This window comes from Bison bison, unplaced genomic scaffold (genome assembly GCF_000754665.1).
Source record: "Bison bison bison isolate TAMUID 2011002044 unplaced genomic scaffold, Bison_UMD1.0 scf7180017864375, whole genome shotgun sequence".
Taxonomy (NCBI): domain Eukaryota; kingdom Metazoa; phylum Chordata; class Mammalia; order Artiodactyla; family Bovidae; genus Bison; species Bison bison.
The window spans coordinates 2,306,930-2,320,292 of record NW_011494947.1 but is presented as its reverse complement, the minus strand read 5'-3'; the positions used below and the strand labels follow the sequence as shown (position 1 = coordinate 2,320,292).

At 41.9% G+C, this 13,363-nt stretch overlaps 1 protein-coding gene across 2 annotated transcripts in view; it reads left to right on the top strand.

The window, feature by feature from the left end:
* The window catches only part of NUP214 (nucleoporin 214kDa), an 89,921-nt gene that overhangs the window by 16,412 nt on the left and 60,146 nt on the right, over positions 1-13,363 (top strand). For both annotated transcript variants that reach the window (XM_010856794.1, XM_010856792.1), the window contains exons 12-18: positions 1,241-1,700; positions 2,614-2,786; positions 5,393-5,487; positions 8,711-8,797; positions 9,005-9,154; positions 10,834-10,992; positions 12,503-12,606. In XM_010856794.1, the coding sequence (XP_010855096.1) occupies positions 1,241-1,700; positions 2,614-2,786; positions 5,393-5,487; positions 8,711-8,797; positions 9,005-9,154; positions 10,834-10,992; positions 12,503-12,606 (1,228 nt within the window). The remainder of the gene's footprint in view (positions 1-1,240; positions 1,701-2,613; positions 2,787-5,392; positions 5,488-8,710; positions 8,798-9,004; positions 9,155-10,833; positions 10,993-12,502; positions 12,607-13,363) is intronic.

Here is a 13,363-nt window from a genome sequence, read left to right as displayed (position 1 = left end):
AGAGAACCAAAGTATGCCTCATTTAATTTGTGTTTCTTTGACTAGAGAGAATGTATATATTTTCTTCCTGTGAATTAGATTCCCAGCGTTTACCTGTTAAAGTCTCAGGACTTCCCTGGTGTTCCAATGGTTGGGACTCTGTGCTTCCAATACAGGAGGTGTGGGTTCAATCCCTGGTGAGGGAACTAAGATCTCACATGCTTCGAGGCATGGCCAAAAAATTTGAGAAATAAATAAATGAAAAATTTAAAGTCCCCAAAGTTTTTGTTGTTGCTTTTATATTTTCGTTTTTTTTAATTAGTTAATTTTTGACTGCACCGGGTCTTCACTGCTGCGTGGGGTGAGCGATGCTCAGTTGTGGTGGGCAGGGGCTGCTCTTTAGTCACGGCGCTCGGGCTTCTCATTGTGGTGACTCCTTTTGTTGTGGAGCCCAGACTGTAGGGCACCAGGGCTTCAGCGGTTGTGGCGCATGGGGTTGGTTGCCCCAAGGCATGTGGAGTCTTTCCGGACTAGGGACCCAACCCGTTTGCCCTGCACCGGCAGGCAGACTCAACCACGGGACCATCAGAGAACTCCTCAAAAGTTTTTTAAAATCTCAATTTTTATTTAAAAAATAAAACATATTACTGTCATCTGCAGATTTTTTTCAGTATACCTTTTGGTTGTATGCCTATTTTTGTACTTAGTCAAATCTTTATCTTTTGTGATTTTGGGGGTCACTTTTAGGTTTACCAGCTTGTTAGACACTTGGACTTAATTCACTTTTTGCCGCCTTTGTTTTGAGATACAGTTTTATATATCCTTTTGTATATCTCAAAACAAAGGAGATATATCTTTGATTAAACTGGAGTTGTTTTAGTGACTATTAAGAGACGTAGGTCTGAGTTAAAGTTTTTTCCTGATAATAAAATATTGCAGAATGACTTACTTTTCACTGTGACATCGAGAAGTGTTTTTTCTATATTACTCAAGTTGATGTTTATGAAGACCTGTTAGTCTAATATCTTTCTGCATTTTATTTTTCCTTCAAAGTTTTAGATATCTTGCCATATGGAATGTTTGCTATGGAAAGTTCAACATCAGCTCACATTTCTTCTCCCCACAACTTTTGGAATGAGGACCAATTATTTCTGGCTTCCTTCTTCCACCAACCCTTTTCCACTTGCTTCCTGCGATGTGAACCTCCAGTGTCATGGCGTTAACTTGTCTCTTCCCTTTTCCTCCCTGTGTTTCCTTGCAGGAAGTATTCCCACTACCCCCACCTCCCCTCAGGCCCCGCAGAAGCTCGATGTGCCGGCCGCCGCGGCGCCTGCCTCTGTGCTGCCTTCATCACAGGCCGCCCCCACCTCCACCTTCTCTCTGCCATCAGCTGTGTTCTCCTTTGGTTCTTCATCTTTGAAGTCCTCTGGTTCTGTCCCTGGGGAGGCTCCTCTGAGTTCCAGTGGCTCTGACGGGGCCAAAGCAGCCCTGGTCTCTGGCACTTCGCCCTTCCCTTTTGCTCCTCCTTCTCAAGCCTCCCTCGCGCCCACGCCTGTGGCCTCTCCCATGATGCCCTCAGCTGCTTCATTCTCCTTTGGATCATCGGGTTTTAAGCCTACCCTGGAAAGCACACCAATGCCAAGTGTGTCAGCTCCAAATATGGGAATGAAGCCCACCTTCCCACCGTCAGCTCCTGCAGTCAAGGTCAACCTTAGCGAAAAGTGAGTAACACTTCAAGTTTGACGGGTAGAGATAGTGCTTGTTTTTCACTTTCATGTGGGATCTTAGTTCCCTGACCAGGGATCTAAGTTCCTCACATTGGAAGGCAGATTCTTAACCACTGGACCACCAGGGAAGTCCTACGTGTATCTTATTTTTTCACTTCTGTACCTGCTTGTTTTGTTCTCACCACCAGAATATAAACCTTTTGAGAAAAGTAGCCCTTATACCTTGTACCCTTTCACATAATTGCCATTGAGTATAAATACTACCAGCTCCCCCCTCCACTCTTCTGTATCTTCCCTTGTTACTGTGGAGGGGATGCCGGCCGCTGTCATTGTTGATAATAAGTTGTCATGCAGCCACTTCATTCTGAAGGTTGCCTAGTATTCCATTGTGTAACACTGATTTATTTCACTAGTCATCTGATGCTGTATACTTATATTCTTTACAGACATTTGCTCTTCTAGGTGAAACTTACTTCCCCTTCCTAGCAGACCGTCAGCATCCCAGAGATAGTAACCTGCTCTCATCTTCCATTTTCCTTCCCCAGAGATGATCATCCCACGAGTCCTCAGTAATTTCCTTGACAAAGGGAGGGTACTAAACTCTCCAAAGTCCAGTTGAGTCCCACCTTCTTTTTTCACTCGGCCTGATAGGATAGACAGTAAATGTTTTATATCATGGTAAACTTTGTTTTGTCATCATATTAAGTATTATTTGATATTTTCATTCCAAATAAGCAGATGACGAATGTTTCCATGCAGCCTTCACCTTTTGTAAGAAATAGCTAAACATTTGCCCTTCCTAAAGGCAGAAGAGTCTAGGAAGTTACCTTTTGATGATCACTCATTACGGTTGCGAACAATCCCACAGCAGCAGGCTGTTCTGACCCACTCGGGCTGCCGTTTTCAGGTTCACAGCTGCAGCCACCTCGGCTCCTGTTCACAACTCACAGAGCACAGCCTCGATGCTGCCCTTCTCGGCCTCCAAGCCGGCTTCCTCTGGACCTCTCAGCCACCCCGCGCCCCTCTCGGCATCATCCAGTTCCTTGTCATCCAAGTCCTCAGCCACTCCGTCCGCATCAGGTATGATTTTAAGCAAACATCTTCAAAGCTCAGTCCCGAATTCCCAGATTAGCGTTTCTCCAAGTTATTTAAAAATCCTAGCCAACATGGCTGGACTGGATTCCTTTTTCTTGCTTCCTGTAACTCACACTGAAGTCCAGTGCCTTTTGTACTCCAGTGTGGAAAGATTCATAGTGGCTTCAGTGCTTGTCTCTGTCTTGTGGGGCATTTGTCTTCACGTAGAGCTTGCTCTCCATGGAGGTCAGTCACCAAGCAAGTCTTGAAGACACATAGACGATAAGGAACCTGCAGAGGCTTTCTGCTTATTCCTCTGGTGACTGTCCTGGATTTTCACACTCAGCCCTACCATAAGCAGATTTTTTAAATAAAGATCATGATAATGGTTATATCCAGGTTGAAGTGCATTATACAGCTCAACGAGCAAATGTACCCACCCTGTCTTTTTCTTCTTTCAAACCTCTGAAAGGCTGCATATTATAATCTGAATACCATTCCTTTCCCTGAGAGTCAGCATCATGCACTGCTCCTTTATGTCTTTCTTTCTTTTTTAAATATGAATTTCTAGTTTGGTGAGCTTGGATTTTTTTTCTTTTTTTAAGACAAATTACTTTTTGGCTGCACTGGTGTTTGCGCTTTGTGCAAGCCCTCTCTAGCGGTGGTGCGCGGGCGTCTCATCACGGAGGTGTCTCTTGCTGCAGAGCGCAGGCTCTAGGGCACGCAGGCTCCAGTGGTTGCAGCACACGAACTCAGTTGCTCCCCAGCATTTGGAATCTTCCTGAACCAGAAATTGAACTCTTGTCCCCCGCATTGGCAGGCAGATTCTTAACCACTGGGCCACCGGGGAAGTCCTGTGTCTTTCTTTTTTAATGTAAATTTTTTTCTAAAACATTGGAAAGTTAATCACAGATATGAAACACTTCACCCCTAAGAACTTCAGTGTCTCTCTCCTAAAAACAAGGGCACTCAATACATTATCACACTAAAGAAATTTAACAGTAATTCAGCCTGTAGCCCGATTCACGTTTCCAATGTTGTTCCTGTAATGTTCTTATAGCTTTGTTTTCCCCCTTTGTTTTTCTAAAAGCCACTCAAGGGCTACATGCTATATTCCGATTTTGTCTCGTTAGTCTCAAGCAGTCTTACCGTTTTTGTCTTCCTCAGCATTAACATTGGTGAGATCAGGCCAGTAGTTTTGTGGACTGTCCTTCAATTTGGATTTGAGAGTTTCCACACAGTGAAATTTACATGAAACATTTTGAGCAGTAACACCACGTAGTTGATGTGTGTGCCACATCACGTGATTTCCTTTTGTCCTCACATAAGTGACATCATTTCGCTCACAGTTGTGGTGGCGTCTGTCAGATATGTCTGTTTTTAAGTTTGTTGTTTGCTCATGCCAGTGATAATACCCAGCCAGACGTACTTGCATAGCCATTTGGTGTTTGAGTGCCAGGAATAATTTTATCTTGGTAGATACTGAGCAAGCATTGAGCTGTATAAATTCCTGAAATCCCTCTTAGCTGCTGATCAAGGACTGCCTTGTAGCATTTGTCAAAGTCACCTCATTCTGGGACTTTTCACCAGATTCTGGCAAGTACTTGTCTATGACCTGAAGAATTAACAATCCTTTTCACATCTCTTTACACTTTAGGGTAGAAGAAATGTACCACACTGCATATACACTTTCTCCCTGTCTGCTGCTCACCACCCATATCTCCCTACTGCCATTGCTGTTATTTAATTCTTAATAGTTTGGTGGCTCCTGGATCATTGGATTGTACTCTAGACCCACTGGGGGAGTCCCTTCTCTCACTGTTTAATCTGGTTCTCTTGAGATGAGGCTTGGATACAAGTTTTTGGTATATTTGTTTTTTAAAAGCTCCTGCTGCTAAGTCACTTCAGTCGTGTCTGACTCTGTGCGACCCCATAGACGGCAGCCCACCAGGCTCCCCAGTCCCTGGGATTCTCCAGGCAAGAACACTGGAGTAGGTTGCCATTTCCTTCTCCAATGCATGAAAGTGAAAAGGGAAAGTGAAGTTGCTCAGTCGTGTCCGACCCTCAGCGACCCCACGGACTGCAGCCTTCCAGGCTCCTCCGTCCATGGGGTTTTCCAGGCAAGAGTACTGGAGTGGGGTGCCATTGCTTTCTCTGTTAAAAGCTCCTAGGTGATTCTTATGTGCAACAGACTTGTCCTAGAGGATTCCAGGAGAGTCCCGAAGGCCCTGTGAGTTCTTCCTAGGGATGGGAATTGTTGCTCTCATGGTCTTTAAACTTTGTCCCCAGTTCCCAGAGGTCATCAGGCGCCTCTGTGAGGATTAGGGATGGGCTGAGGGGACTGCCTCCTGGGCCTGCACACCAGTGCGCATACCTGTTATCGGAGACACTCCAGTTTACCTGCTTTACAAGGGAGCTTCCTGTTTTAAAATGTTATGTGTGTTTTTTAGGTATTTGGAAACCGTGGATATCTCTTTTGGTAATCAAGATGATAAATGGAGGCCAGGGACAGTGAAAAACTTATTTTATTAGATTTGAGGAAAGGATATTCATGGTGGAAGAAATAATGGGAATGAATACTGTTTGTTTTGACCGACCTCTTGTTCTTACAGGGAGAGCTGCTCAGGGCAGTCCAAGTCCGGTGCCCTCAATGGTCCAGAAATCACCTAGGATAACCCCTCCAGTGACTAAGTCAGGCTCTCCTCAGGTATGTTTAAACTCAGCCTGCAATACTGTGTTTATTAATTTACTGCCCCAAACATACATGTTTATAAAGTGAGTTTTTTTTGGTTTTAGAATTCACACCTTTGCAAAAGTATTTCGGACTATGTGATAGGCAGTACCAAAGTGGGAGCTATGAATGTTTGTAATGTCTGCTCATAAAAGCCATGTAATGCAACCCTAGAATCTTAGGCTTGTTTTCTCTGCTGATTCCTGAGCTTATCCATGCTATGTTCCATTTGTGGAATCCTATTCATGTCTGAAGACTGTAGTATACCACCTGATTTTTTTCTGTCATTCCCAAAGTAATCAAGAAATCTCCCACTGCCCTCTTTTTTTTCTGCCTTTCCATTACGACTTGGTTCATTTTATTTAATTTTTTACTAACATAGAGTACACATAGGGGGAAGGAGGATACAGGTGACACATATCCACCTGGATGAATTGCCACCAGCTGAGTACACCTTGGTAACCCACACCCAGAACAAGAAACAGACCATACTGGGGTCCCTGAGTCCCCCTCCTGTGAGCCCTTCTAGACATTACCCTTGCCAAAGAGGTCTCACTGTCATGATTTCTAATAGCATAGCTTAGTTTAGCCTGTGAGTATCTTCTGTAGAATGGAATGATTCAGTATACATTCTGGTATCTGGCTGTTTGGCTCAGTGTTATGTCTGTGAGGTTTTTCTGTATCGTCGTTGCTGTCTGGAATTCACTGGGCGACTATTACTACAAGTTTCATCCCACCCTTGATGGACATTTGAGTAGTTTCGAGGTTGAAGTCATTGTGAATCGTGTTGTTATGACCACACCAGTTGATGTCTTTGGGTGAATATGTGTATGCGTTTCTAGCAGTGGAATTGTTAGGTCATAGAATATGCATATATTCCTTCTTAGTACATTCCCACTAGGCATATTTGAGTTCAGCTGCACATCCTCACTCAGAGAAGGCAATGGCACCCCACTCCAGTACTCTTGCCTGGAAAATCCCATGGGCAGAGGACCCTGGTGGGCTGCAGTCCATGGGGTTGCTAAGAGTCGGACACGACTGAGCGACTTCACTTTCATTTTTCACCTAAATGCATTAGAGAAGGAAATGGCAACCCACTCCAGTGTTCTTGCCTGGAGAATCCAAGGGACGGGGGAGCCTGGTGGGCTGCTGTCTCTGGGGTCGCGAGTCAGACACGACTGAAGTGACCTAGCAGCAGCAGCAGCAGCACATCCTCACTAGTTTTGTAGTTTACATTTTTACATTTTTATTTTTAATGTATTTTTATTTACATTTTACGTTTTTATTGTTGTTGTATTTTGTGGTTTTAATTAACATTTCACAGATGACTAGTAAAATTGAGCTTTTTTTCATCTGACTATCTTCTTTTCAGTGGTGTCTGTACAAGTCTTTTACCTGTTTTTCCATTGGGTTGTTTTTCTTATTGACTTGTAAGAGTTCATTCCTAATTGGATATGCATATGCATGTGTAAACACATAAACATATAATACAAATACTTTCTCACTCTCTGAATTGCCTTTACCTTCCCTTGAGGTCTCTTTTGATGACAAGTACTTAATTTTAATGTAATTTAATTATTTTTTTAAGATGAGTACTTTTTGTGTTCTGTTTTGAAAATAATTTCCTGTTTCAAGGTCAAAAAGATATTTTCCTAAAAGTTTTATTATTTTACTTTTCGTATTAGATCTACAGTCTATCATCTCAGTTTATTTTTATAGTTTAAAGAGAATTTTCTGTCCATTTCCCGCTTGATTATTTGAGTGCCCTCAGAACAGGAGTCGTATCTTTTCCTCTGTCTCTCTCCCAGTCTGCTTCCTTCCCCACCCCAGCACATACCTGTGCAGGCTTCACAGGAAATGCCCAGTTTACAGCTGTAGCTTTTGGCATAATACGTGACATGTGGCATTTATTAAATAAAGCTGTTCTACTGAACGCTTATGCAACCTAAAAACTCTTCTATATGTTCACTGGTGAAGGTAACAAATCACTTGAAGGTCCTGTCAAGTTATAACATCTCTAAAGCAGAATTCTTTTTTTTTTTTTCCCATTATTTATTTATTTGGTTGTGCTGGGTCTTAGTTGCAGCATGTGAACTCTTAAGTTGGGGCTTGTGGGATCTAACTCCCTGACCAGGGATCAAACCCAGGCCCCCTGCAATGGGAGCACAGAGTCTTAACCACTGGACCACCAAGGAAGTCCCAAAGCAGAATTCTTGATCTGTATTTCCCAGGAACCTGTCCTTGTTCTGGTAGTCCCATCTCGAAAAGCACTAACCTGGCAGTTTGCTCCAGCCCCTGGTGCGGAAGTCATCCTGGATCCCTCTCTGTAATAGCGCCTGCCGTGGTCCACACTAGCAGAGGTCTTGCCAGCTCTGCTCTGTGGTGTGTTATTTGTCATAAATCCACATCTCTGTCCCTGTTGATATCGAATTTCAGGCCATTATCATCTACCCTCAGTAGCCTCCTGACCACTCTGTTTCTTCGCCTGCCTGTCACTGTCATCCATGCTCTGTTGAATAGCAGGAGGACTCTTCTAATATCATAAATCAAAGGATAGTTTCAACTCTCCTAAAACTCCACTAGTAGTTTTCCAACACAGAATAAAATCCGGACTCCTTGGTATAGTCTTCCATGACCTCCCTCTGCCTGCCCCCAACTCCCTCCCTGACTTCATGTGCCCACATTCACTTTTGCCCCGAACTTGCCAAAGTCTTTTTCTGCACTTGCTTTTCTTGCTGCCTGGAGGTGCTTACCTAAACTTGCCATAGCTTTCTCCCTTACTTCATATCTCAGTGCAGAGACAGTGCTCAGTGAAGGCTTTTGGGCCATCTCATCTGAAGCAGTGTTTTCACTTTTATTCTCTCTATATGTTCCTGTTCATTTTTTTCGCGTCACTTGCTGCAATTACTGAAGAATTGTTTACTTCTGATTATGTCTTGTCCCAGTGGAAGGTGAGTTCCGTGAGAGTAGGGACCTTATCTGCCTTGTTTACCTCCATCTCCACTGTCTAGAACATGCCTTATACCAAGAAGGTACCCAGCAAATACAGGTTCAAAAGACTGAATGGTGGAACGGTAACGGTATTGTGAGAGTGCTACACCTGTGGCAGACACTGAGCCACCTACTCCAGGAAGCCATTGCTTGTAACATCTTGCTTGGGGTGTGGGACGCATTTTTAAACCTTTGCCTTTCATTTCAGCCAAAATCACTTCAGCCTCCTGTTACAGAAAAGCAGGGACATCAGTGGAAAGAGTCAGATCCTGTGATGGCTGGAATTGGGGAGGAGGTAAATTTGTTCCTGCAGATTTTTTCCAGAAATAGCTCTGATAGTGAGACTTGAATGGCTCTGGGTGCTGACTCCTGTGTGACTGTTTTATTCTGGCATTGAGCCTTGGCGTGTCCTGGGAGTCTCTGCTATTAGTGGGCCCAGAAGCCGTGACAGGACTGCCACACCATTCAGACTGAGTCGTCTCCTCATTTGTGGCCTTGACAGATCGCTCACTTTCAAAAGGAGCTGGAAGAATTGAAAGCCCGAACATCGAAAGCCTGTTTCCAGGTGGGCACATCTGAGGAGATGAAGATGCTGCGAACAGAATCAGATGACCTACATGCCTTTCTCTTGGAGATTAAAGAGACCACAGAGGTTTGTGTTTTTGATGCTCTTCCTAAGTTAAACATTGTCATCCTGATACTCCATGGGCATATATATTTTCTCTCTTAAAGGACACTGGTAGTGTTTTTTATGTGGACGAGTGGCTCAGCCAGGAATGCCTGACTTCAAACCCTGCCTTTTGTTTTAGTCGCTAAGTCGTGTCCAACTCTTTGTGACCCTATGGATCGTAGCCCGCCAGGCTCTTTGGTCCATGTGATTTCCCATGGATACTGAACAATAAACTCTGTGACATTGTGCAAGTTATTCTAATAGCTCTATGTTTTATTTTTTTCATGTGGAAAATGGAATAATAAGTACTTTGTATCCCATTGGCACAAGGCATTCCATTAAAGTTTATTCTAGTTGTTAGTTTAGTTTAGGTATATTTGAAAATTTACTAGCTTTTTTTCTTGGTATAAAAGCAAACTTTAATGAAGATGTTGTGGGCATTTACAGGAGAAAACTTACTGTCTTTTATAGTCCATTGTTAGGTTATAAAGTGTTAAGTTTAAGAAAAAAGCAGGATACTCAAGAGCATATACAATGTAAAAATAACAAATGTTTGCTGTTCACTGTATTATTTACTGTGTTACTTTTTTTTTTTGGCTGCTCAGGGTCTTAGCTATGGCATGTGGGTCTAGTTCCCCAACCAGGGATCAAACCCAGGCCCCAGCATTGAGAGCTCTTAGCCACTAGACCACCAGGGGAGACCCATGTGTTTCTATTATTACTCTTTACTATGTGCCAGGCATCTCAATATTATCTCAATGAATCTTCACAGCTTTTCTGTGTGGTAGGCACTGTTGTTCTTTCTGTTTTGCAAGAACAGGAAACCTAGGCTTAGAGAGATGAAGTGTTTCCCCAAAGTCACCCAGTTACTGAGTGATAGTGCCCGGATCCCAATTCAGACTGCCTGACTCCAGAGTTCTTGTCTTAAATATCGAGCTTGGAAATAGGAAAGTTCTTGAGGGTGGGGGAGGGGTAAATTGGGAATTTGAGATTAAGAGATACACACTCTATATATCAAATAGATAGACCACAAGGACCTACCATATAGCACAGGGACCTGTATTCAATATCTTGTATTAATAATAACCCATAATGGAAAAAAAATCTGAAAAAGAATTATATGTGTGTGTGTATATGTATGTAAAACTGAATCACTTTGCTGTACATTTGAAACATTTTAAATCAACTATACTTCAATAAAAATTTTAAAAGTTAAAAAAGGAGAATTCTCCAAGGTTTTAGCAGTGATCATCTTTATTTATTTATTTATTCTTTATTTTTCGACTGCACCCTGCAACATGTAGGATCTTAGTTCCCTGACCAGGGATTGAACCCACACCTTGGCAGTGAAAACACCAAGCCCTTCCTTACCACTGAACTGCCAGAGAAATCCCAGTGGTCATCTTTAGATGGAAGGATTACCAGTATTTTTATTTTTCCTGAGTTTCTGATCATTAAGGTTGTATTTTTTTAATGAGAAAGGAAAAAGAAAAAAAAAAATGAACGTTAGTATCTTTCTTTCCAAGCAGAGAAATCAGTTTTGGCTCTGTTCAGATGTTCATCTTGTTAAATATTTGAGAAGCACCACCTTGATCTAGCAAGAAAGGTTTATTTCTCAGAAATAGCACTTTTGTATCAGCCCATCCTTGTACCTTTTCTAGTCTCTTCATGGAGATATAAGTACCCTGAAGACAACTTTACTGGAGGGCTTTGCTGGTGTTGAAGAAGCCAGAGAACAGAATGAGAGGAACCGTGACTCTGCGTATCTGCACTTGCTCTACAAGAGGCCACTGGACCCCAGGAGTGAAGCTCAACTCCAGGTAGGAGAACCTCACCAGAGCTGCCGAAAACAGACACCTAGACGGGCACGCTTCTCTGGAAGGTCCAGGTTTGCAGGACTGCCTGGACAAAGTTGTTCATTTCCTCTGAGTGCTAACCCACTTCATATATACCTCCTTGACTGTAACAAAGAAAACAGCACTTTCCCCCTTGAGGTTTTTTGGATCAACAAAAACATAATTTTTAATTAAATCTTAAGCATGGTAGAAAGTAGCTGTTGAAAAAGATATATTTAGAAATCAAATCAGGAATAATAATAATTATTAATGTAACAGCTATTTATTGGCCTGAAAAGAAAAGGTGTTGTTTTCTGGGAAAGAAGGTTGGGAGAGCATTCAGAAGAAACAGCATGAGTTCATGCAGAGATACGGTCACATTTGAAGTGTCCATAGTAAAGGGCCTTCCTCTAGTCACAGAGTACTGAGTTGAAATTTGTGTTTGATGCTAAGGTTACTGCTGCTTCCTAGAATCAGCCTGACTCTTTTAAGTGACATTGTCATCTTCAGTTAGGGCACATACCCTTGTCCAAGAATAATTTTGAAAATACAGTTAAACACAATAAGATCTTGGTACAGATGTAAAAGTATTTCCCAGTGTATAGCACTTCGTCTTCATTTGTATACACATTTAATGTAATGCTTCATTTTCATTAGTGGAATGCTCTATTTTATTTATTTTTTTTACCAATTATTTATTTATTTATTTATTTTTTAATTTTTGAGAGTTAAGTTATGGCGCCGTAAAGGTTAACACTAGATCACAATTTAAAGAAAATTATTGAAGGCCTAAAATGAATTAATAGGTAAGACTTTTAATAATGGTAAATTCCATTTCTAGTACTGATACTATTCTTTGTTTTTGAGAAATGACTTTTCCCCCACTGGTGAGATGACTTATGCATTCTATTCTGTGAATAGATAGGTGCAGAATTATTTTCAGTGCTGTTTTGTAGGATAATTTTGTCTGTATTACAGTTAATTTCATGGGTGGGAGAGCAAAATCTAAATGGGTGTACTGTTGGAGTAGCAGAGTACAATGGAAAATTCCTAGGCCATGTGGAGCTACTTTACAAGAGCTGAAAAATGAGAACTAAGCCAGAACATCGGTTCCCTAGAGGCCCTGGGCTGACACACCCTGTTTCCCTTTTCTTAACACTATCTCTCTGTCACACACTTTAAAAGTTGGGTTTCTCTAACATTCTAATGATTATTTGTTGTTATTTAGTCACTAAGTTGTGTCTGACTCTTTTGTGACCCCATGGACTATAGCCCACCAGACTCATCTGTCCATGGGATTTTCCAGGCAAGAATGATAGAGTGGATTGCCATTTCCTTCTCCATCTGATGATTATATTAAAACGTGTTATGTTTTCCTTATTCCTTGTGGTTCTCAGTGTAAAAAGACTTCAAAGTCATTTTAACTGTTTTGAGACACAATCCTGCAAACTCCTAGAAAACCGAGTCATTTTGCCATTTCATTTTTTTCTTGCAGGAAATTCGGCGCCTTCATCAGTATGTGAAATTTGCTGTCCAAGATGTGAATGATGTTCTAGACTTGGAGTGGGATCGGCATCTGGAACAAAAGAAAAAACAAAAGTGAGCGAGATCTCTCAACCACCATCTTGATAGTGCTGTGGCCTTTTAAAAAGATCATCTAAGAGGGTTTCTGAAAACCCTACACAGGTTCTTTCTCTTTGACACAGTCATTATACATCAAGAAATTCTATGGAATAATAACATTGTTCACAATAATACATAAAAGAATTTACAGCACGGTTAATGAGAGTGAAAAATTGGATTCAGCCTAGTTATGCAAAAGTTAAGAGTAGCTAAATCTGACCACATTTTTCTCTTAAACAAAATACTGTGTAACTGCTGAATCTCATATTCTCAAAAAAAAACATGTTAAATATCTTTTCTGAGAAGGCAATGGCACCCCACTCCAGTACTCTTGCCTGGAAAATCCCATGGGCGGAGGAGCCTGGTAGGCTGCCGTCCATGAGGTCTTGAAGAGTCGGACATGACTGAGTGACTTCACTTTCACTTTTCACTTTCATGCATTGGAGAAGGAAATGGCAACCCATTCCAGTGTTCTTGCCTGGAGAATCCCAGGGATGGGGGAGCCTGGTGGGCTGCCGTCTATGGGGTCTCACAGAGTCGGACACGACTGAAGTGACTTAGCAGCATACAAAATATATAATTGTGTAACTGTAATTATTAGGTACAGCATATAAAAAATGAAAAAGTTAAGACATGAAGTCATACTAGATGACCTCAGTGTGGAAGTCTAATGTAAAAAAAGGCTGGTAATAAATCTATCAGAATACTCATTTAGAGCTGCAAGATGGGATTC